At 45.9% G+C, this 25,314-nt stretch overlaps 1 protein-coding gene across 1 annotated transcript in view; it reads left to right on the forward strand.

Annotated features, from left to right (window-relative positions):
* LOC144593406 (CUB and sushi domain-containing protein 1-like) overlaps positions 1-25,314 on the forward strand; it is a 1,892,487-nt gene that overhangs the window by 827,655 nt on the left and 1,039,518 nt on the right. Inside the window, exon 4 of the mRNA XM_078398909.1 lies at positions 2,972-3,166. Coding sequence (XP_078255035.1) covers positions 2,972-3,166 — 195 coding nt within the window. The remainder of the gene's footprint in view (positions 1-2,971; positions 3,167-25,314) is intronic.

Here is a 25,314-nt window from a genome sequence, read left to right on the forward strand (position 1 = left end):
ATCCGGCAGATCCTTTCCCATTGCCGACTTCCGCGGCCGACTTTGCAGGCTGGTATCTTGGCCTCTTGGTGGCCTAGGTTGACCGTTCTGGTACCGTTGGACTCCTCTCTGGTGCCGCGACTTCTTTTGTCCTGTCAAAACGGATAATCTAAACGAGCTCTGGAATGCTGTGAAATAGATGGCGGACCTGCCATCTATTTTATTATTATTATCGTCACGTGTATCGAGGTACAGTGAAAAACCTTTTCGTTGCATGCGATCCAGTCAGTGGAAAGACTATACATGATTTTGTAGAGTTGACTAATGTTGATGGAGCATGTTGGTCAGTATGGGTAAGTTGGGCTGAAGTGCGTGTTTCTACGCTGTGTGACTCAATGATTACAATCAAGCCATCGACATCTACGTCCTCTGGTATTTTCAAGGTGCAGATTGACAGGTTCTTGATTAGTACGGGTGTCAGGGGATATGGGGAGAAGGCAGGAAGGAGAATGGGGTTGAGGGAGAAAGATAGATCAGCCATGATTGGATGGCGGAATAGACTCGATAGGCCGAATGGCCTATTTCTGCTTCTATGATTTATGAACTTCTCTCCACGGTGATTCTCAGCCTTAGCCTTTCCCAGCACACCCATTACATGTGCTGCCGCAGTCTTGGCGCAGTGCATTGTCAAGCTCTGACTCCCTTCTCTGATCCCAGAGCAGCACGTGCAAGTGGTGTTGGAAGGAACTGCAGATGCTGCTTTACACCAAAGATTTTTAGCCAAGCAAAAAAGATAAAATCCCTTTTCTCACCCTGGGAAGTGGAGCTAGTTTAGTTTAGTTTATTTTGGAGATACAGCGCGGAAACAGGCCCTTTCGGCCCACCGGGTCCGCGCCAACCAACGATCCCCGCACATTAACACTATCCTACACACACGAGGGACAATTTTTACATTTGCCCAGCCAATTAACCTACAAACCTGTATGTCTTTGGAATGTGGGAGGAAACCGAAGATCTCGGAGAAAACCCACGCAGGTCACGGGGAGAACGTACAAACTCCGTACAGACGGCGCCCGTAGTCGGGATCGAACACAGGTCTCTGGCGCTGCATTCGCTGTAAGGCAGCAACTCTACCGCTGTGCCGCCGTGCCGCCCAAACGTACACTAATTCTTGCACTAATGGCTTGTCGGCTGGTCTTTTTATTGAAATGAGTGTTGGTTTATTATTGTCATGTATACCGAGATACAGTGAATAATTTGTTTGTTTGCTGTTCTGTCCAGACAAAAATACCAGAATGCAGTATATACACTTAGATCGATTTAGTTTACGATACTATACGATACGATAGAGCTTTATTTATCCCAGGAGGGAATTTGATCATTGATCAATTGAAGGAGTTTATCTCCCATAGCCAGCCAGCTCAGCATCATTTGAGTCTATTCATGTTCTCCAGGGATGCTGCCTGAACCTTTGAGTTACTTCAGCACTTTTTGTCCTTCGTTTTAAACAATGGTCTTTGTTTTTGCAGATGAGTATTTGAATCAATAAGTTGTGTTCATTTAATAATGTAGGACATAGAAAAGTACAGTCCAGGAATAGGCCCATCAGCCCAAAATGTCTGTGCAGAACATGATGCCAAGAAAAACTCTTATCTGCCTCCAAATAATCCCTATCCCTCCATCCCCTGCATATTCATATGCCTATGTGAAGCTTCTTAAATTCTACTCTAGTTTTGTGTCCACCACCCCCCCCCCAGTAAAGCATTCTAGGTATTGACCACCCTCTGTGTAAAATAAAACTTGCCCTACATAACTCCTTTACATTTTGTCCCACTCTCCCAAGAGCTATGTTCTCCTGTATTTGTTTTCCCATCCCGGGAAAAGGGTTCTGACTGTTTACCCTATCTCATAATTGTATATGCTTCTGTCAGGTCTCCCCTCAACCTCCAAAGTTCCAAAGAAAATAACACAACTCCATCCAACCTTTCCTTGTAGCCAATGCCCTCTAATCCAGTCATCATTCTGGTAAACCTCTTCTGCAGCCTTTCCAAAGCTTTTACATCATATCTGTAATGGGTGATCAGAAATACATACAATACTCCAAGTGAGGCCTAACCAAAGTCCAACAAAGCTGCATCATGACTTCCATGACTCTTATACTCAGTGCATGGTCCAATGAAGGCATGCATACCATACAGTACAGAACTTTATTGTCATTCGGTACAGATACCGAACGAAATTACATTTCCAGCAGTCACAGAACACAACAAAAAAGAAAAGAACACAGGACACACGACCCCAACACAAACATCCATCACAGTGACTCCAAACACACCCTCACTGTGATGGAAGGCAACAAAACTTCCACTCTCTCCCCCCCCCGCACCCACGGACAGGCAGCTCGACCCCTACCGAGGCGACCGACACGCACAGCCCACGCAAGGGTATGGAAGGCCCCGCGGCCGAGCCACACGAGGCACTGAAACGTCCCGCGGCCGAGCCGCACCGGCGATGTTAAGTCCAGTGGCCGAGCCGCGCCGAGCAATGGAAGGCCCCGCGGCCGAGCTGCGCCCCGGAGAAGAGACCTAAAAAAAGAAAGGTTTCCCCCACCCCACCCCCCCCCCCGCCCCACCCTACCCCCCCCCCCCCCCCACACATACACAGCCAAAAACAGAAACAAAAACCATCCCAACACTGACACACAAACAAAAAAAAAAGGAAAAAAGACAAACAGACTGCCAGCGAGCCGCAGCCGTTAGGCGCCGCCACACGTAACGATACACCATGTTTGCATTCTATCTACTGTGTTGCTATTTTCTGGGAGTTATGGAGTTATAATACAAATATTGTTCTTTGAGTTATTCATTTATTCTCAAATAGCCAATGCATTGTCCTTCACAGAACTCTCTTTGTGATGATTAATTCTGCATTGCCAACTTTTCGCTATGTGATCATCGCTGACATGTTTCTTTGTGTCTCTTTTCTTTCCTAGTTTTGCCAAGCCACACGTGTGGTAATCCAGGGGTGATACCAAAAGGAGTGCTGCACGGCACAAGATTCAACATTGGGGATAAGATCCGTTACACGTGTGTCACGGGTCACGTTCTGGAAGGTCACGCGGTCCTGACATGTATCGTTAGTCCTGGGAATGGAGCGTCATGGGATTTCCCACCACCGTTTTGTAGAGGTAATGTGTCACAACAACATTGCTCAAGCGCCCTCTTGGGACACCCAAATGTATTGCATTATGAAGAGGCACAAATGTATCAGGCGGTAACGCGAGCGATTTGCTTTTATGACTAAGTTCCCCATGCAAAAAAAAAATGTTGTTTCACTTCTGACACCCTTCAATAGATTTGTTACATTTGTCAATTTATCTAGATCCTTCAACACAAACCAATGAAGATCAATTGGAGGAACAGCAGCTCATATTTCGCTTGGGTTGCTTGCAACCCAGCAGTATGAACGTTGAATTCCCTAACTTTATTTAAACGCCACTTTGGACTTTAGAGATACAGCATGGAAACAGGCCCTTCGGCCCAACGTGTCTGTGCCAAATAGTGATCGCCCCCATACACTAGCACTATCCTACATGCTAGGGAGAACTTACGGAAGCCAAGTAATTTACAAATCTGTACGTTTTTGGAGCATGGGAGGAAATCAGAGCACCCGAAGAAAACCCACGTGGTCACAGGGAGAACGTACAAACTCCGTACAGACAGCACCCGTCGTCAGGATCAAACCCAGGTTTCTGCCGCTATCTGTGTGGAATTTATGTGTTCACCCTGTGACCATATGGGTGCCCTTTGGGTGCTTCTGTTTCTTCCTCCATCCCAAAGACCTGTGAGGTTGTCGGTTTACAAGCCTCTGTAAAATTGCTCCTCATGTGTAGGGAGTGGATGAGAAAGTGGGATAACACAGAACTAGTGTGAACGGGTGCTCAATCATTTTGCCGAAATGCTGCTTCAAAGGTTTCAAAGGTCTTTTATTGTCATGTGTACCAATTAAGGTACAGTCATATTCGTATTTACCATACAGCCATACTAAAAAGGCAACAAGACACACAACTACATAACAGTTAACATAAACATCCACCACAGCGGATTCCGTATTCCTCACTGTGATGGAAGGCAATAAAGTCTAATCTAGTTCCTTCATATTCTCCCCGTGGTCGGGGCAGTCGAACCATTCGCAGTCAGGGCGATTGAAGCTCCCGCAGCCAGCGATCAAAGTTCTCGCATCGGGGTGGTTGAAGTTCTTGCATCGGGGCGATCAAAGCTCCCGCATCGGGGCGGTCGAAGTTCCTGCGGCTTGAAGCTCCCGAAGTCGGTCTCTAACCAGAGACCGCAAGCTCCACGATGTTAAAGTCCACAGGCTTCCACAGTCGGAGCTCCCGAAGTCGGTCTCCAGCAGAGGCCATCAGCTCCACGATGTTAGGCCGCAGTGCGGACGGAGATACGATACGGAAAAAAATCACATCTCCACCGAGGTACGAGATTAAAAAATGTTTCCCATCCCCACTACATAAAACAAGCTGAAGAACACTAAAAACATATATTTAACACATACTAAAGTATGTTGGCAAGGCAGCCATTGCTAGTGCCACCCGATGCTCCATACTGTATCTCTAAAGACTGAAACATAAGAGAGGGCCACTCAGAAGTCTGCAGCACGGTGGCGCAGTGGTAGAGGTGTTGCCTTACAGCGCCAGAGACCTGAATTCGATCCTGACTATGGCTGCTGTCTGTACGGAGTTTGCACGTTCTCCCTGTGACAGTGTAGATTTTATCTGGGTGCTCCAGTTTCCTCCCACACTCCAAAGACGTGCAAGTTTCCCGGTTAGTTGTTGGTCGGCATGGACTCAGTGAGCTGAAGGGCCTGTTCCTGCACTGTGTCTCTAAAACTAAAACTAAATCTCCACAACTAACAGCAAGGAAGTAGCTGTCAGACGATTATTTTTCTTAATTGGAAGTGTTTTAATTAACTAGCAGGCTCAATCGTTCTGATTTTTAGCTAGCAAATTTGATCTCCTGCTCTCTCAGGGGATTTAGTCCTGAATCCAAGAGGCAACCACAAACACACACAGCTTACAAACCACATGTACTTAGCATCTGGCAAGTAGTTAATTTTGTGATTCTCAGCTTTACTCAAGATTTTTTTTAATTAACCTCCAGCATTTAAAGTTGTCCAAAGTAAATTTGTTAGTTTTCAGTTCAGTTTTGTTTATTGTTATGTGTACTGAGGTACAGTGAAAGCTTTTTGTTGCGTGATGTTTTTTAAACAGTTTTTAAATGTTGAGTTTTGAGTTTGCGTTTAGCTTGTGGTGATCATCTGGGTCTTGGTCTCGTGATCTACCCACTGTGGCCTGTTGAAACTTGCAACCCTGCTGTACCATGTGGGAGGAAACCGGAGCAGCCTGAGAAAACCCACAATGTCACAGGGAGAACGTACAAACTCCATACGTACAGCACCCCGTGGTCAGGATCGAACTTGGGTCTCTGGCATCTGAGCTGGCAACTATACCACTGCACTACCATGCCGCCCTGTTGTTGTCGTGTTGAGGAGATAGGTAACAAGTGCACGTGGTTCAATGATCCTCCTGCACCTATTGTCTATTGTTAGCTGCAGTGAGTATGACGTAACGATCAACATATAACTATTGGGCGGCACCATGGCAAAGCGGTAGAGTTGCTGCCTCACAGCGCCAGAGACCCGGGTTCGATCCTGACCACGGGTGCTTTCTGTAAAGAGTTTGTTCTTGCTCCCCGTGACCTGCGTGGAATTTCTCCGATGTCTTCGGTTTCCTCCCACACTCCAAAAAAGTACACATTTGTAGGTTAATTGGCTTGGTGTCAATTTTAATATTGTCCTTATTGTGTGTAGGGTAGTGTTAATGTGTGGGGATAGCTGGTCGGTGCGGACTCAGTGGGCCAATGGGCCTGCTTCCATGTTGAATCTCTTAACTAAACTAAACTGAATTAAGATTCCACTGGACCTTTACAAAGTGACTGAAGGACTCACTTTATTTCACATTCCTTCAAGTTAACTTCCAGGGAATTGGCAAAATCGGGGGTTTCTCTGCAGAAACACAGAACTGCAGATGCTGGTTGATACACATAAGGACAAAAAGTGGTGAAGCAGCCCAGCGGGTCAGGCAGTATCTCCGGAGGACATTGCTAGATGACGTTTCAGGTCGGGACACTTCTTCAGACCTAGTCTTCTTCAGACTGAAGAAGGGTCCCGAACCAAAACATCGCCTTTCTATTCTCTCCGCAGGTGCCGCCTAACCCGCTGACAATAGACAATAGACAATAGGTGCAGGAGGAGGCCATTCGGCCCTTCGAGCCAGCACTGCCATTCAAAGTGATCATGGCTGATCATTCTCAATCAGTACCCCGTTCCTGCCTTCTCCCCATACCCCCTGACTCCGCTGTCCTTAAGAGCTCTATCTAGCTCTCTCTTGAATGCATTCAGAGAATTGGCCTCCACTGCCTTCTGAGGCAGAGAATTCCACAGATTCACAACTCTCTGACTGAAAACGTTTTACCTCATCTCAGTTCTAAATGGCCTACCCCTTATTCTTAAACTGTGGCCCCTTGTTCTGGACTCCCCCAACATTGGGAACATGTTTCCTGCCTCTAACGTGTCCAACCCCTTAATAATCTTATACGTTTCGATAAGATCTCCTCTCATCCTTCTAAATTGCAGTGTATACAAGCCTAGTCGCTCCAGCAGTGTTACTCCAGCACTTTGCCTCTTCTGCCTGCTTCTCTGTAAGATTTGCTGGTAATTTGACAATCCAATGTGTAATGTTGAAATAGTTCTGGCTTAAATTTTAATCACCTTTGACTCTGTTTTGAAAAAAAAAGTTGAGATCAGTCCCAGGTCTTTGTTTTTTTTTCAAAAATAACTGATCCTTTGATTTCTATCTCCACTTTTATCCTTTTTTTGTATCTTGTTGTTCCCGTATTGATTTTCCGTCTCCAATTTTTGTTATTGTTTTGTTCCTTTTGCCTTGCTTCCCAGTAGCTGCACTGTTGTCTTCGCACAATTGCCTTTCAATAAGGTCCTTTTTTAATATTTCAAATCTCCATATTGCTCTTTGAGCTCTTTACTGCTACTGAGCTGTTATTCTATAGTGAGAAGCTTTTGTGGAGATGTTAGCGTTTCATTCAAGTCTGAACCCCTGGCATCGGGAGATTAAAAGAATTCCTCTTTGCAATTGTGCTTCTACTTGATCAGACAACTGGGACTTGCGTATCGTGGAGTCGCAGAGCAAGACAGCAATGAAATATGACCTTTGGCAGATCTGTCCACCGAACAACTTGCCCAACCAAGATCGCCCTCCTTGCCTGCACATTCTCCATATCTTTCCAACTTTTTCCTCTGCATAAGATTGTCGATAAGGGTGACGTGTAAAGAACGTATCGGGAATTTACTAAAACTGAGTTACTCCAGCATTTTGAGTCTAACTTCGGTGTAAACCAGCATCTGCAGTTCCTTCCTACACAAACATGGTGACCCATCCATCTGCTTTGTGCAATAAGCAGCTGATGTGGACTAACTGAAAGATAATTAGAGTCATACGGCACTGAAACTGTCACCTGTGCCCAACTTGCCCAGGCTGACCAACATGCCCCATCTACACACTTCCCATGTTTGGCCCGCATCCCTCTAAACCTGTCCTAATCCATGTCCATGTCCAAATGTTTCTTAAATGATGTAATGCAAATATGATGTGAAGACTAAACCTGGTGTAGGTGGTTCTGTTTCTGTGCAGCTTGACTCTTTGATTCTATACATGCTAACATTTCATAGAGTCATCGAGTCACATAGCATGTAAACAGGCCCTTTGGCCCAACTTGCCCACAACGACCAACATGTCCCATCGACACTAGTCCCACCTGCCTATGCTTGGCCCATATCCCTCCAAACGAGTCCCATCCATGTGCCTGCACAAACTTCTTTTAAATGTTGTTATAATTGATGGTTACCTTCTGAGAACAAGCACAGCCATTGGAATTAATCATGTTGTAAATGAAAAAAAAAGTCACTTTAATTAATGGTAGTTACTGCCTGACACCATCATCGGCTTTTTAAAATCCAATCACTTACTTCTCAGTTCTTGATTTACCTCAATTTCTTTTATGCTTTCTGTGCTCCTGAAGTCCTCTATTGTCGCACTTGGAGTAGCACCATAAATTCTCAACAGACAGAAATAATTTAACCACTGATAGTGTCCCCTGCTACTTTACTTTAAATATATTGCCAGGTCTGATATTTTCTCTTCGGTGCTTTAGGCAAATATCATTGATGGTGTAGTTTGAAACCTCGAGAGGGGAGGTCGAAAATTTAATAAAACGCACACCCACACAAACGCACACACACACACACACACACACACACACACGCACACACACGTGCCCACACACGCACACACGCACACACACGCACACACACGTGCCCACACACGTGCACGCACACGCACACACGCACACACATACACACACATACACACACATACGCACACATACGCACACATACTACACACTAACACACTTACACACACACAGCCAGGGCGGGACAGTGGTAGACAAAGAGTGGTACAATGGGCCAGCGATAGAGCTGCTGCCACACAGCACCAGAGACCCGGGTTCGATACCGACCTTGGATGGTGTCTGTGTGGAGTTTGCACGTTCTCCCTGCAACCGCGTGGGTTTTCTCCGGGTGCTTTGGTTTCCTCCCCCATCTCCAGAACGTGTGGGTTTGTGCGTTAATTAGTCACTGTAAATTACCCGGAGAGCGGATGAGAAAGTTGGATAACATAGAACTCATGTTGATGGGTGATCTCTGGTCGGCGCGGGCTCGGTGGGCCGGAGGGCATGTTTCCATGTTGTATCTCCAAATATCTGTGGGAAGAGAAAGAGGACGAACTAATTTAGATTTCCAGTATTTTAATATTTTTATCTCAATTTCGCTGGGGTATGTTTGTGAGTTCCTTGAGTTTGCACAGGTCAACTTAGTTGTGACCTTAGTAGCCACCATTTCACAATTCAGATGAGGCACCTGGTTCCAGCAACACAAACATGGAGGGATGATGGTTGTAATATTGATTAAATCTGCACAGTGGAGCAGTGATGGAGGAGCAGCCTCACAGCGCCAGAGACCCGGGTTAATTCCTGACTAATGTCTGTACCATGCTGTCGGTTGGGAGTTTGTACATTCTCCCTGTGACCGCGTGGGTCTTCTCCGGTTGCGCGGTTTCATCTCACATTCCAAAGACGTAAAGGATTGTAGTCAAGTCAAGTCAAGTTAATTTTATTTGTATAGCACATTTAAAAACAACCCACGTTGACCAAAGTGCTGTACATCAGTTCAGGTACTAAGAAACGAACATACAATGGTACACAAACATAACAGCACATACATAAACAGTTCACAGTACCCCCTCAGAGGGCCTCAAGCGCTAGGGAGTAGAAATAGGTTTTGAGCCTGGACTTAAAGGAGTCGATGGTGGGGGCAGTTCTGATGGGGAGAGAGATGCTGTTCCACAGTCTAGGAGCTGCAACCGCAAAAGCGCGGTCACCCCTGAGCCTAAGCCTAGACTGTGGGATAGTGAGTAGCCCCAAATCGGCCGACCTGAGGGACCTGGAGATAGAGTGGTGGGCTAGAAGATTTTTGATATGGGGGGGGGGGGGCAAGCCCGTTTAGGGCTTTGTATGTGAAATTAGGTTGTAGGTTAATTGGCTTCAGTAAAATTGTCCCTAGTGTGTAGGATACGAAAATTGGACAACATAGAACTAGTGCACAAATGCCAATGGTTGGCGCGGACTCAGTGGACCGAAGGGCCTGTTTCCATACTGTATCTCTAAAGTCTAAAGTCTAAAGTGTGGAAAAGGAACATAGAAAACAGTAAAGTTACAACATACAGCACCAGAACAAACCCTTCGGCCCAACAGGATGTCATGAAGATGTAAAATTCGATGGAAATGAAAAGTTGAGGGTGACTGACAGTGTTTAGTTTAGTTTAGAGGAAACAGGCCCTTCGGCCCACCAAGTCCATGCTGACCGGTGTACGGCTGACCATACACTAGTATATCCTACACGCTAGGGGTGATTTACAGAAGCCATTGAACCTACGAACCTCCAGGTATTTGGAGCGTGGGAGGAATCTGGAGCACCCGGAGAAAACCCACATGGTCACAGCGAAAACTTTCAATCTACACTGGTGGTCAGGATCGAACCTGGCTCTCTGGTGCTGTGAGGCAGGAACTCTACCCCTGCGCCAAAGTGCTGTGCTTGTGGTGAGCGCTGTCTGCAGCTGGTTCTTGTCACAGCTGGCATGAAAATGCTAACTATTCCAGGCAGCCATCTACTGCCAAATGTGTGCACCAACCCCTGGCAGCATGATGTTGGTGCCAGTTTGGCACTCGATGCTTTAGAGATACAGCGCGGATACAGATCCTTCAGCCCAACAAGTCTGTGCCAATCAACAATCATCCCGTACACTAATTCTTTGTGGGAGAGAAACCGGAGCACCCGGAGGAAACCCACGCAGTCACAGGTAGAACGTACAATCTCCATACGGACACCACTCGTAGTCAGGATCGAACCTGCATCTCTGGCACTGTTAGGCAGCAACTGTACCGCTGTGCTGCCATGCCGCTCTATTGCCTTGCCAATTACTGCTCCAAGCATTAAAAAACCCAGTTATGATTTGTTTTTAAAAAATGGCTAAGTACATACTTTTCCGCATGCATCAATGTATTTTTGCCATCTTTGAACTGTCAGACTTTGCACTGCAAGATGGTTTCACTGAGTAATGGTGGCCTTCATTAATGCTAATGCAGAAATGACCAAATGGGCTGATGCAATATATAAGCGAATGAAATGACACGGTTTGCATTGTGAGCAAAGGTGTTGATTTGCTCTATTTAAGGGCCAAACAGGGTTCTTAAAAATAATTGACGCCAATTTAACCTGGCTTACCATTGCACGTTAAAGTTCTTCACTCTCAAACGAAACAAGAATTCTCTATTTTTCTGACAACCATGAAATCCTGACTCTCCCATGGGGTATGAATTAGTTAATTGAGTACTTTGGAGAGAAGTTTAGTTAAATTTTACCTCTGATGAATGTTACTTACATGGCACCAGGTTTAAATGTTAAAATATTCCTTGCCTGGTTTGATATCAGGAAGCTGGAATTAATTGGCTTTCTGTGCCATCAATGTCTTTGCTCATTACTTGAGTTATACATTATAAAAACGGGCCCTTCAGTTCAACTTGCCCATGCTGACCAAGAAGCCCCATCTACACTCGACCCATTTGCTCACTTTTGCCCCTTGTCCGTGTAAACCTTTCCTATCCATGTACCTGTCCAAATGTCTTTGAAACGTTGTTTTGTACCTGCATCAACTATCTACTTTGGTGCCTAATTCCATACACCCTCCAGCTGTGCCTGAAGAAGTTTTTCCCCCCGAGGTTCCTGTTAAATCTTTTCTCTTTCACCTTAAACCCATATTGCCTGGTTCTCGATTCCTCCACATAAAAGATTGTCAGCTGTCATCATTTTCTGCAATTTGCATATTTAAGCGCTTTCTGTAATGCCAGGTCTTTGGTTCCAATGGCCCTCTTCAATTATTTTCAGGTCTGTAGCTGGTTTCTGGTTTGGCCGTTGATATAACAAGCGGCAAGACGATGTGCTCAGTGGTGATGACTCTTTTCATTTACACATTTACTGCAGCTACATTCTTTAGCCATCCCCAAGTCTTTTCTTGGGGACTATCTATCCTCTTAGCTTAGAGTAATGCCTGAGCATTCTTGATTCCCCTGCCTACCAAAAATAAACATGCCACATATATTTTTTAAAGCTAACAATAATTATTTTGCTGGTATCAAGAGGAGGACTTTTGATACACACAAACTCTTTGTGTGATTGTGCAGTTTTCTCTCTTGGAAAATTGCCTGTCCTCTTTGTACGAGCTACATGTTTTTAATGATAAAACTCTGGTTAAATGATGTTGGGTTGGATGAATTCTATCTCTTCAGACATGTCTGGAAAATGAAGGTTGGTGGAGATTGTCAAAGGAAAAGCTCTTCACAAAGTGTCAGATCATGTTTCCCACCAAGCGAGGAGACCTTGAGAGCTCTTTGTATTTGTGTCCTGGGATGTGATTATTTCCATTATAATAACTACTAGACCAAGTGGACCCGTTGGGCCCAAACCTCTCCTGCATTGGTGCAGCACCCTCCCCTCCCCCCCCTCCCCTCCCCCTTTCCCCTCTCCCCCACTCCATCCCCCTCAACCCCCCTTATCCTCCCTCCTCCCCCCTGCCTCCCTCCCCTCCCCCTTCACCCCCCTTCCCTTTCCCCTCCCCATCCCCATCCCCACCTGCCCCCCTCCCTCCCCCTTCCTCCCTCCCCTTCCCTTCACAGCCTTGTCCTCCCCTCCCCATTCCCCTCCCCCCACTCCATCCCCCTCAACCCCCCTTATCCTCCCTCCTCCCCCTCCCTCCCTCCCTCCCCCATCCCCTTCACCCGCTCCCCCTTCCCATTCCCCTCCCCCTCCCCATCCCCATCCCCACCTGCCCCCCTCCCCCCCTCCTCCCTCCCCTTCCCTTCACCCCCTCCCCCTCCCCTCCCCATTCCCCTCCCTCCCACTCCATCCCCCTCAACCCCCCTTATCCTCCCTCCTCCACACTCCCTCCCTCCACCCCTCACCCTCCCTCCCTCCCCCTCCCTCCCTAGGAGATAAATTTATACTTTAAAATGTGAATAACTTTTAAAATATAACACTGGTTTCAATGAAACTTCTTCCATTAGTACCAAAGGGACAGCGGTGAGTAAGGTGGGCCTAAAATTATTGCGCTATCGTGTACCGTTTTGGCTGTAGTTCAGGAACAAACAAACAAGAGTTTTAGCATATAGATTATGTTCACATTTTGTCACACTATTGTACTCCGTACAAAGATAAAGTCTGATTCATTGCTCCTGATGGTTTTTTTTTTCCACAGTCAACATTAGTATCAGGATAGTTTGTCTGTTTGTTTCTATGTTAATTGTTTTTGTAAAGCGCTTTGAGCATGTGATAAGGCGCTATATAAAATAAATGGATTATTATTATTATTATTATTATTAGTGAATCGATATAATTGATGTAGTTAGTGAGTCATGGTATTTCGACAGTCAGGAAGGGCTCCTGGTAGTTCTGCATCCCAGAGGATTAGTAGACTGGCAATCCTTCTGGGGACAACCAAAAGATAAGGAAACATGACTTTTGAAGGACATTTGGATCGATTTATGGAAAGGAAGAGTTTAGAGTGCTAGAGGGCCAAATGGATGAATCCAGAATGCCAACTTGGTTGGCATGGACAAGTTGGGCTGAAAGGCCGATTTCCTGGAATGATTGGGTTAACGTATAATGAGGTCTCTGGGACTGGACTTGCTGGAGTTTAGAAGGTTGGTGGGGGGATCTCATTGAAACTTACCATATAGTGAAAGGCCTGGATCGAGTGGATGTGGAGAGGATATTTCCACAATACAATACAATACAATACAATACAATACAATACAATACAATACAATACAATACAATACATCTTTATTGTCATTGTACAGGGGTACAACGATATTGGGAATGCGCCTCCCATACGATGCAATAATTTAATTAGCTAGTCAGTATTAATTTAAACAACAACAACCCAACAAAACAGATTGTAACAATTTTAAGACAGAATAAAGTGCAAGTAGATCTGTGCCGGATCACTGTGCGATGTGACCATCCGGCTCAGCAGGACCGGGGATGAAGCTGTTCCTGAGTCTGGAGGTGCGGGCGAGTGGGAGAGTCTACGACCACAGGACATAGACGGCTGTGGAGGCCCAGTCATTGGGTATTTTTAATGTGGAGATTGACAGATTTTCGATTAGTACGGGTGTCAAAGGTTTTGGGGAGAAGGCAGGAGAATGGGGTTGAGAGGAAAAGATAAATCAGCCATGATTGATTGGCGGAGTAAACTTGATGGGTTGAATGGCCTAATTCTGCTCCTATGACTTGTGAACTTATTGTGTTTCACCATGGAGGATGAATAATCAGTTTAAATTGCATGATGCTGATTGAAGTAGGATTATGTACTTGAACTGCTCGGCACGCATGTCGATGCACGTATTCGTCTAGAAATCGGATTATTCCTGCCTTTGTTGCACCAATGGATGCGATATTTTGACCTCACAGACGAGCAAGGACACACAAGCAACGGTTATATTGATGCAGAGGTTGAAGCAAGCGGTCTTTCTTGCACTAACCACCAGGATGAGAGTTCAGTTGCGTCATGTGGTCTGCCCATGGCACTGTGCCCAGAGGCTGTGGCAGTGTTGAGGGGGAGTAGTCGGGTGGGTGGAGTGGGAGATGGGCGCACTGGCAGAGGGCTGCATTCTTTGCGTGTTTTAGACAATAGACTTCACATATACAGCGTGGAAACAGGGTCCAACTGAGCCCGCGATGACCAGCGATCACCCCGTACACTAGCACTATCCTGCACACTGGGGACAATACACTTCATTCCGACAGTGGATCTCTATTTGGGTGGCACCAACTATTTGAGGTAGTTGTAGAGTTGCTGCCTTACAGCACCAGAGACCCGGGTTCGATCCTGACTACAGGTGCTGTCTGCACAGAGTCTGTACGTTCTCCCCGTGACCGCGTGGGTTTTCTAAAGGTGCTCTTGTTCCTACCCATATTCCAAAGACATACAGTTTTGTTGGCTCATTGTCTTTGGTAAAAATTGTAAAATTGCCCCTCGTGTGTAGGATAGTGCTAGTGTATGGGGGGATCACTGGTCGGTGCGGACTCAGCAACCGAAGAGCCTATTTTCACACTGTTTCTATCTAAACTCTAAAACTGTAATGTGGCGACCAGAAATCCACACAATGCTGCAAAAGTGCAAAAGTAAGTACGTTAATTGGCCCCTGCAAATTGCCCCAGGAGTGGATGCGAAAGTTGGATAACATAGAACTAGTGTGAACAGGTGATCGATAGTCAGTATCTTCATACTGGGCCAAAGGGCCAGCTGTATCTTCCAATCATTCAAAAAAATTAGAAAGCCTTGCTTAGCCAAAGTGTACAGATGAAATCAATTGCCTTGTCAGTCATCGTACAGAAGCTGCAAAAAAGATAATAACTTTGTTAGCAACTGGTTTGTTGCAACCCCTACCTGTTAAGCAAACCAATTAAGATTTAATCAGATGCATTGGAGAAACAATCCATTTAGCTAACCTCCTCTATTAACCTGCAATCTTCAGAGATAAACCCACTTGCCTCATTTTTTCTCGGTACATTTGTATCCAAACTAATTTTGAATCATTTACCGTTGATCATGAATCATGTGTCATGCATGAAGTACTCTGAGCTGAAGGTGGCAGGAGGGGGAAGCAATTGACTCCCTTCTTTGTTACAGCGCTAATTCAGTGTGTACTTCTTTCTCCCAAAATGTTCGTGCAGCTCGAGAAGATGGAATGTGTAGAAAAGAACTGCAGATGCTGGTTTCAATCGAAGATAGACATGAAATCTCGACCCGAAACGTCACCCGTTCCTTCTCTCCAGAGATGCTGCCTGTCTCACTGAGTTACTCCAGCATTTTGCACTGATGAGCCGAAACATTATGTCATCATGGGCACTCTGACCGGTCTGTGGCCATGCAGCCCCATATGCAGCAGGGTGCGATGCACTGTGTATTGTGACACATTCCTCCCTTAACCACCATTAAAATTTTCTGTGACTTGTGCCACAGTAGACCTTCTGTCGGTTCGGACTAGACAAGATAGTCTTTGTTGCCCTCACGCATCGATGAGCCTTGGGCGCCCAACACCCTGTCGCCGGTTTGTGGTTTGTCCCTCCTCGGACCACTGTCGGTAGGTACTCACCATTGCTGACCGGGAGCACCCCACAAGCCTTGCCGTTTCAGAGATGCTCTGACCCAGTCGTCAGGCCATAACAATTTGGCCCTTGTCAAAGTCGCTCAGGTCTTTACTCCTGCCCATTTCTCCTGCATCCAACACATCAACTTCAAGAACTGACTGTTCATTTGCTGCCTAATATATCCCACCCCTTGACAGGTGCCATTGGAACAAGATAATCAATGTTATTCACTTCACCTGTCAGTGGTCATAATGTTTTGGCTGGTGTATGTCTATCTTCCCTAAGATGGGTGATAGACACAAAGTGCTGCAGTAACTCAGCGGGTCTGGCAGCATCTCAGGAGAAAAGGAATAGGTGAATTTTGGGGTCGAAACCCTCCTTCAGGCTGAAGAAGGGTTGTAACTCGAAACGTCAACTATTTAGACAATAGACAAAAGGTGTAGGAGGAGGCCATTCGGCCCTTCAAGCCAGCACCACCATTCAATGTGATCATGGCTGATCATTCTCAATCAGTACCCCGTTCCTGCCTTCTCCCCATACCCCCTGACTCCGCTATCCTTAAGAGCTCTATCTAGCTCTCTCTAGAATGTGACTCTGTGACTCTACATGCACACATGCACATACGCACACACGCACACACATACACACACATAAAATAAACAAACAACAATAGTGTAAAAGGAGAAAGCCTCTGACCCCAAGTCTATGTAGTTCAGAGATTATTTGGAGGTTGTAGTGTTTAATAGCCTGATGAATGTTTGGGAAGGAGCTGTTCCTGAACCAGGACGTTACAGTTTTCAGGCTCCTGTACCTTCTTCCTGATGGCAGGTGAAATGAGTGTGTGGCCAGGGTGGTGTGGGCTTTTGCTTTTTATATGTCTTTGTGCTCATCTGCATTTCACGAGCAATTCAGCTCAGTTGTTGTTCACTTGCGTGGCAGTGAAGTTGTTTGTAGCTGTTTGCAGTTGATAGCATGTTTACCAAAGAGGAGAGGGCAGAGCAACTGAGATTTGGTGAGTGGATTCAGCTAGCTGTCAGTCCACTGGGATTTTGCAGAGATCACCTCATCGACGCAGTTAGGCAGCAGTGAGTCTGAGCATTGACTCTGTCAAAGATGCTTTTGCAGAATCCTTGGAGTCCACCTTTGTTAAGATAGGAATAATGATCCTGCTTCTCATGCTTGCTAGTTTAAGCATTTCTCAGAGTTAGAATCAGAATACCTAATGCGATGCATTGCAGTAAAAGACATTGGTACTCATTGCTCAATGTGTTGTTACTTCCAGTTCAAACACATGATAAAATAAGACATAATCTGAAGGAAAACAAGTCCAATTTATATTTTATTTCATTGTATTTTATTTATAAAATAAGAATATATTATTCACTGCATTACAAGTAATTAAATATAGAAATTGGGTGGTCATGTTGCAGTTATGTTGAGTACAGAAGTTGGGTGGTCATGTTGCAGTTATATTGACTGTAGAAGTTGGGGATGTCACGTTGCAGTCATATTGTGTATGGAAGTTGGGTGCAGTTATGTTGCAGTTATGCAAGACGTTGGTGAGTCCAGATGTTTTGGGCACTATGGTAAAGGAAAAAAAGTTGTCAAGCTGGAAAGGGTGCAAAGAAAATTAACAAGGATGTTGCCAGGACTCGATGTCCTGAGCTGTAGGGAGTGGTTAAGCAGGCGAGCACTCTAGCATTTCTTGTAAAGCTTGGAAACTGCAATAAAATTGTTTGTCAAAAGTGTAATCTGACCATTAGAGTCATAGTTAGAGTCATAGAGTGATACTGCTTGGAAACAGGCCCTTAGGCCCAACTTGCCCACACCGGCCAACATGTCCCAGCTACGCTAGTCCCATTAGTTCCACCTGCCTGCATTTGGTCCATATCCCTCCAAACCTGTCCCATCCATGTACCTGTCTAATTGTTTCTTAAACTTGGGGATAGTCCTACTCTCAACTACCTCCTCATTATCTGGGTCATAGGTTCAGAATTAAAGGACATTCTTTTAGGAAGGAGATAAAGAAGAATTCATTTAGTCAGAGGGTGATGAATCTGTGGAATACTTTGCCACAGAAGGCTATGGAGGCAAAGTCAATGGATATTTTTAAGGCAGAGATAGATAGATTCTTGATTAGTACGGGAGTCAGAGGTTTTGGCGAGAAGGCAGGAGAATGGGGTTAGGAGGGATAGATAGATCAGCCATGATTGAATGGCAGAGTCGACTCGATGGGCCAAATGGCCTAATTCTACTCCTATCACTTACGCTCTTGTGATCTTATGATCTTATTTCACATCTGGGAAGAAAGCTCTTTTTTGTTAATTTACAGGATTCTCTGTTCACCTGCATTGCTTTTAATTACAGTGACAATTACAGGGACAGCATAGATATAACAAGGACTGTATGCTCAGAGAAGTGGTGCGTAATAGATATTTAAGTCGGTTCATGGACTCGCCAGCCCCCTATATGGTGTCTGAGAGGTTCCATTGCTTGTTTGAGTATCTGAAGGAACTGCTCCTCAGGTTTTGGCTGCATTTCAACCTCACGCTCCTGATCTTTGGTCATGGTGCAGATGGGGGAGGGTAGGTCATTGGGGGCATCTCCCTGTCGATTTGCTCCAGGGCCTGGCCAAGGTGGCCATTCAAGGGGACAGGCAAGGGTTGCCAACTGTCCCGAATCAGCCGGGACATCCTGTATATTGGGCTCAATTGATTTGTCCGGTACGGGACTGCCCTTGTCCCGCATTAGGCCCGGGGGGTGACGTAGGCCTGGACACTGTAGGCCCAGAGACTGTAGGCCCAGGGACCGCTGTAGGCCCAGACAGTCTAGGCCTGGAGGCCTGGGAGAAGCCTAACTGAGGTTGCATAGCAACCCTTCTCCGGTCCGGGCGGCCGCTGGCTGTGTGAGGTCGCGTGGGGCGGCGACGTCACCCTTTGTCCCTTATTTGGGAGTGAGAATGTTGGCAACCCTAGTACAGGGATCTGGCAGTCACGGGCTCTACCCAATTCTGCCCTTCTTCCAGGCCCACGCCATGCCTGCGTGTGACAGTCTGAAGAAGGGTCCCGACAGAAATCTCCCCTATCCATGTTCTCCAGAGATACTGTCTGACCCGCTGAGGTACTCCAGCACTTTGTGTTTTTTCTCAAAGATTCCAGCATGTGCAGTTGCTTGTGTGTACCGTCAATTTGTTTATGGTTGAGGGGTGTTTGGTCACCAGGAGATCGGCACAGCTCCTTGATAATCAGTGATGAATCCTGCAGTGGAGCTTTTTATATGTCTGACTGAAAAGGTACCTGAGGCTTTCCTATCCTACATCATTCAAAAGGAAATAATTCAGGGTATGCAACACTCTCTCGACGTAGTGCTGAGGTATTCTCTGCCTCAGAAGGCAGTGGAGGCCAGTTTGTTGGATGCTTTCAAGAGAGAGCTGGATAGAGCTCTTAAGGATAGCGGAGTGAGGGGGTATGGGGAGAAGGCAGGAACGGGGTACTGATTGAGAGTGATCAGCCATGATCGCATTGAATGGCGGTACTGGCTCGAAGGGCTGAATGGCCTACTCCTGCACCTATTGTCTATTGTCTATTGTCTATTGTATCAGCTTGGATTATGTGCTCAAGTCCTAGAATGGGACATGAAAACACAGCACTCTGGCACTTACTTTAGTTTACTTTTGAGACACAGCGTGGAAACAGGCCCTTCAGCCCACTGAGTCTGTGCTGACCAATGATCACCTGTACTCTAGGAATATCTTACACACTAGGGACAATATACAATTTATGGAAGCCAATTATCCTACAAACCGGCATTTCTTTGGAGGAAACCGGAGCACCTGGAGAAAATGTACGCGGTCACGGTGAGCACGTACAAACTCCGAAAAGACAGCACCCGTAGTCAGGATCGAACCCGGGTCTGCAAGGCAGCAACTCTACCGCTGCGTCACTGTGCCACCCTCAAGACTTTAGAATGTGCTTACTCAGCAAGGCTGATGGGTAAAAGGAGAGTGGCATTTTGATATCCGGTCAGAAAACTGTATGCCAACTGTAAGGAGATTACCAAAGCCTATAATGCATACATGCTTAGAACATAGAACGTTGAATAGGGCAGGAACGGGCCCTTCAGCCCACAATGTTTGTGCCGAACATGATGCTTAGTTAACCGTGATCTCATCTGCCAGCACATGATCCATATCCCTCTATTCCCTGCACTTTCATCCCTATCTAAAAGCCTCTTAAATGCCACTGTGGTCTCTGCCTCCACCACCACCCCTGGCAATGCATTCCCGGCACCCACCACCCTCTGTGTAAAAGAACGTGCCCTGCACATCCCGATTAACCCTTCCCCCTCTCACCTAATAGTTGCACACTCTCATGTTGGATATTTCCACTGGGAAAATGGTGCTGACTGTCTACCCTAACTGTGCTGCGCATGATTTTATATAGTTTTGTCAAGTCTCCCCTCACGCTCTGACATTCCAGAGAAAACATTCCAAGTCTATCCAACCTCTCTGTGTAGATGAAACATTTCAATCCAGGCAGTATTCCAGTAAACCTCCTCTGCATCCTCTCCAAACCATACATATCTTTTCTGTAATGGGATGAGCAGAACTGCACACAATATTCCAAATGGTGTTCAAGGGGCTATTGGATGGACACAAGGAAGTGCATGGAACAGAAGGATATGGATCGTGTACAGGCAGATGAGATCACTTTAACTTGGCATCATGTTCGGCACAAACATGATGATCCCATTCCTCTCCTGCACTGTTCTATGTTCCACGAGCCCCTTCTTCAGACTGCGCGGCACGGTGGCGCAGTGGTAGAGTGGTAGAGTCCCGGGTTCGATCTTGACTACATAGAAACATAGAAAATAGGTGCAGGAGTAGGCCATTCGGCCCTTCGAGCCTGCACCGCCATTCAATATGATCATGGCTGATCATCCAACTCAGTATCCCGTACCTGCCTTCTCTCCATACCCCCTGATCCCTTTAGCCACAAGGGCCACATCTAACTCCCTCTTAAATATAGCCAATGAACTGGCCTCAACTACCCTCTGTGGCAGAGAATTCCACAGATTCGCCACTCTCTGTGTGAAACACTACCACTACGGGTGCTGTCTGTACGGAATTTGTGCGCTCTCCGCATGCCTTGCGTGGGTTTTCCCCGGGATCTCCGGTTTCCTCCCACACTTCAAGTTTGTAGATTAACTGGCTTGGTATAATTGTAAATTGTCCCAGTCGTGTGTGGGATAGTGTTAATTTGCGGGGATCGCTGGTTGGCACGGACTCGGGCCATAGGGCCTGTTCCCTTGCTATATCTCCAAAATAAACTAAACTAATGCACTTGCCATTAATGCTCTTGGTGACCATTAGACACGATGAAAGTCATGTGTCAATCAGGCATTGAAGTGCAGTAATCTGAACGTCCACATTCAAGTTGTGCTATAATTGCAGCCTTTATTGATGACATATATCGTGATCTGAATGTGTCTGTAGTGGACTCCATTCAAGAGTGGTTATTGAAATGGAAACCTCTTGTGTGACACACAAACGTAATCATTTCATGATTGTGGATTTCACTTGCCTGGTCTGACATTGCAGGCCCTCCTGCTTGTCAGCCACAATCAATCCCTCCTCGAATGGATGTGCCTGCTGATAATTACGGGAGTCAGTGAATGCCACTGAATGCAACTTGTTCCGTGATAGTTTAATATCTGCACAAGTGCAATGTGGTTTTAAATGTGACAGGTTCTGATGGGAATGACATGGAATCTATACAGGGATTAAGGGTGAGCTGAGCTGAAACACGGTGTAAACATGAAAATATGTCGTCAGTAAAATGGTGGCAAATTTTTCAGCACCGTGGGCGTTTTAGTATTCCATTGCAGTCACTTACTGAATGAGTGAAACTTAACCTCTGAATTAATTGACTGACTGATAGATACAACATAGAAACGGGCCCTTCGGCCCACTGAGACCAGACTGTCCATAAATCACTGATAATCACCCGGGAGTGATTTCTTCAAAGGAGTGGCTGCTGTTGGAGTGATGTCTGTCACTAGGTTTTGAAAGTTTTGATTTTGCCCTTTGGGATAGGGCAATGATTTTTATTTTTTCTGTGCAGGAAAGTGATTGTCAGGCCATACCTTGCCATAACTGTGTAATGTGAAGTGTAAGTACCCGAGGTGGAACAATAATAAACAAATATTCAGACTGACATAGAAACATAGAAACATAGGTGCAGGAGTAGGGCATTCGGCCCTTCGAGCCTGCACCGCCATTCAATATGATCATGGCTGATCATCCAACTCAGTATCCCGTACCTGCCTTCTCTCCATACCCCCTGATCCCTTTAGCCACAAGGGCCACATCTAACACCCTCTTAAATATAGCCAATGAACTGGCCTCAACTACCTTCTGTGGCAGAGAATTCCACAGATTCACCACTCTCTGTGTGAAAAAAACCTTTCCCATCTCAGTGCTAAAAGACTTCCCCCTTATCCTTAAACTGTGACCCCTTGTTCTGGACTTCACCAACATCGGGAACAATCTTCCTGCATCTAGCCTGTCCAACCCCTTAAGAATTTTGTAAGTTTCTATAAGATCCCCCCTCAATCTTCTAAATTCCAGCGAGTACAAGCCGAGTCTATCCAGTCTTTCTTCATATGAAAGTCCTGCCATCCCAGGAATCAATCTGGTGAACCTTCTCTGTACTCCCTCTATGGCAAGAATGTCTTTCCTCAGATTAGGAGACCAAAACTGTACGCAATACTCCAGGTGTGGTCTCACCAATGCCCTGCACAACTGCAGCAGAACCTCCCTGCTCCTTTACTCAAATCCCCTCGCTATGAATGCCAACATACCATTCACTTTCTTCACTGCCTGCTGCACCTGCATGCCTACTTTAAATGACTGGTGTACCACGACACCCAGGTCTCGTGGCATCTCCCCTTCTCCTAATCGGCCACCATTCAGATTGCCTCTGCACAGAGACAATCACACAACCATTTCAATGGGTGGCACAGTGGTAGGGTTGCTGCCTCACAGCGCCAGAGAACTGGGTTCAATCCTGACCACGGGGACTGTCTATATGGAGTTTGAACATTCTTCCTGTCATCGTGTGCGTTTTCTCCGAGTGCTCCGGTTTCCTCCCACATTCCAAAGACGTGCAGATTTGTAGTTTAATTGGCTTCTTTAATTTGTCCCGAGTGTGTAGAATGGAAATATGATTCCGGCGATCATCGGTCGGCATGAACTCGGTGGGCTTAAGGGTCTCTTTCCACGCTTTATCTCTAAACTAAACTAAACATAGTATTGCACTTCTGATCAGAGTCAGTCTGAAGAAGGATCCCAAACAAAAACATCACCTATCCATGTTCACCAGAGATGTTGTCTGTTCACCAGAGATGTTGTCTGACCTTTTATTCACAAAATGCTGGAGTAACTCAGCAGGTCAGGCAGCATCTCGGGAGAGAAGGAATGGGTGACGTTTCGGGCCGAGACCCTTCAGGTCGAGACCCTTGTCTGACCTGCTGAGTTACTCCTGCACTTTGTGTCCTTTTGGGTAAACTAGCCTCTGCAGTTCCTTGTTCCTACATTTTCAATGCTGTGACATCATATTGATAGTGAATAGTTGGGAAAGAGAACTCCCAGGGGTACTCCAGCATTTTGTGTCTTCTTTCAGAGTAAAGCATTATCTTACACTGATATTACCATAGCTTTGCTTAAAGACCTTGTTCCTTTATCATGGATGGCAGATTTATCTTTCAATCTCTGACCAGTAATAGATTTTTTTTTAAATGTCAGCGATGAATCTTTGTTCAAAAATAAAATAAGTGGGAATCATTCCTTCACGGCATTCAATGCTTTCAATGCTTTCAATGCAGCTTGAGAATAATGGAAAGGGCTATCAATGCCCTCCACCATTCTGCAGTAAATTCACTATTCCAGAGAATGCATGTACTCAGTTAAGCATGGACATTTTAGTTTAGAGATACTCTGCGGGAACAGGCCCTTCAGCCCACTGAGTCCATGCCGACCACTGATCACCTGTACACTCGTTCTATCCTACACACTAGGGACAATTTACACAAGCCAATTAACCTACAGACTCGCAAGTCTTTGGAACGCTGGAGGAAACCGGAGAATCCGGTGAAAACCCACTCGGTCATGGGAAGAACGTGCAGACTCCGTCCAGACAGCGCCTGTAGTTAGGATCGAACCCAGGTCTCTGGCGCGATGAGGCAGCTGCTCTACCGCTGTGTCACCGTGCTGCCCCATTAATGCAAGAACCACGGAAAGATGGAAGCTGTGGTCTGTGGTACTGGGAGAGTCGATATTGGAAAGATGGAAGCTGTGGTCTGTGGCACTGGGAGAGTTGGTATTGGAAAGATGGAAGCTGTGGTCTGTGGCACTGGGAGAGTTGGTATTGGATGAGTGGTTATGAAAGGAAAGATTAGTTGGTGTAACTAAGAGCTTGATTTGCAGCCAGAGTGTAAAAAGCTATAAGGAAAATGGATTTAGGGCAGCCGCAATAACAGCAGAGGAGCTATTAATTTTCAATTCTCAGCCTTTATTCCTGCTGAGTGATTATTCTACAGCTGTATCAGAATTGGGTTTGTCCCATTTGGAGAGTAAAAGCCAATTAACCTACAAACCTGCAAGTCTTTATTATGTGGGAGGAAACCAGAGCACCCGGTAAAAACCCACGCGGTCATGGGGAGAACGTGCAGACTTCATACAGGCAGCACCCGTAGTCAGGATTGAATGTGGGCCTCTGGCACTGTAGGCCGCACCTCTACCGCTGTGCCACCGTGCCACCCTGAAATGGTAAATATTCTCTATGCATATTCCCTCATATGTATTCACGAGGAAACAGAGTAAACTAAAACAAAGTCATAGAACCATAGATAGTCGTAGAGACATATGGCATGGAAACAGGGACTTTGGGCCAAATTGCCTATGCCGACCAACATGTCCCATCTATACGTCCCACCTGCCTGCATTTTGCCCATATCCCTCTAAACTTATCCTATCTGTGTCCCAGTCTAAATGTTTCTTAAACATTGCGATAGTCCCTGTCTCAACTACCTACTCCGGCAGCTCATTCCATATACCCGCCACCCTTTGTGTAAAAAAAGTTACCCCTCTGGTTCCGATTAAATCTCTCCCCCCTCACTTTAAACCTATGTCGTATGGTTCTCAATTCCCCAACCTGATCTATTCCTTTCACGATTTAAAATTAAATCATTCCCCCCCTCACATTAAACCTGGAAAGTCTCGAGAACAATGAGATAAACATCGGCACTTCAATACAACTGAGCTGGTTGACGTCCAGGGATTGAAACAAATAATCCCGACAAGTTTATAAGGCATGTACATCAACCAATCAAGGGGGTACCAGTGATAAGATTAAAGGTGTA

This window comes from Rhinoraja longicauda, chromosome 5 (genome assembly GCF_053455715.1).
Source record: "Rhinoraja longicauda isolate Sanriku21f chromosome 5, sRhiLon1.1, whole genome shotgun sequence".
In the NCBI taxonomy this organism is placed as follows: domain Eukaryota; kingdom Metazoa; phylum Chordata; class Chondrichthyes; order Rajiformes; family Arhynchobatidae; genus Rhinoraja; species Rhinoraja longicauda.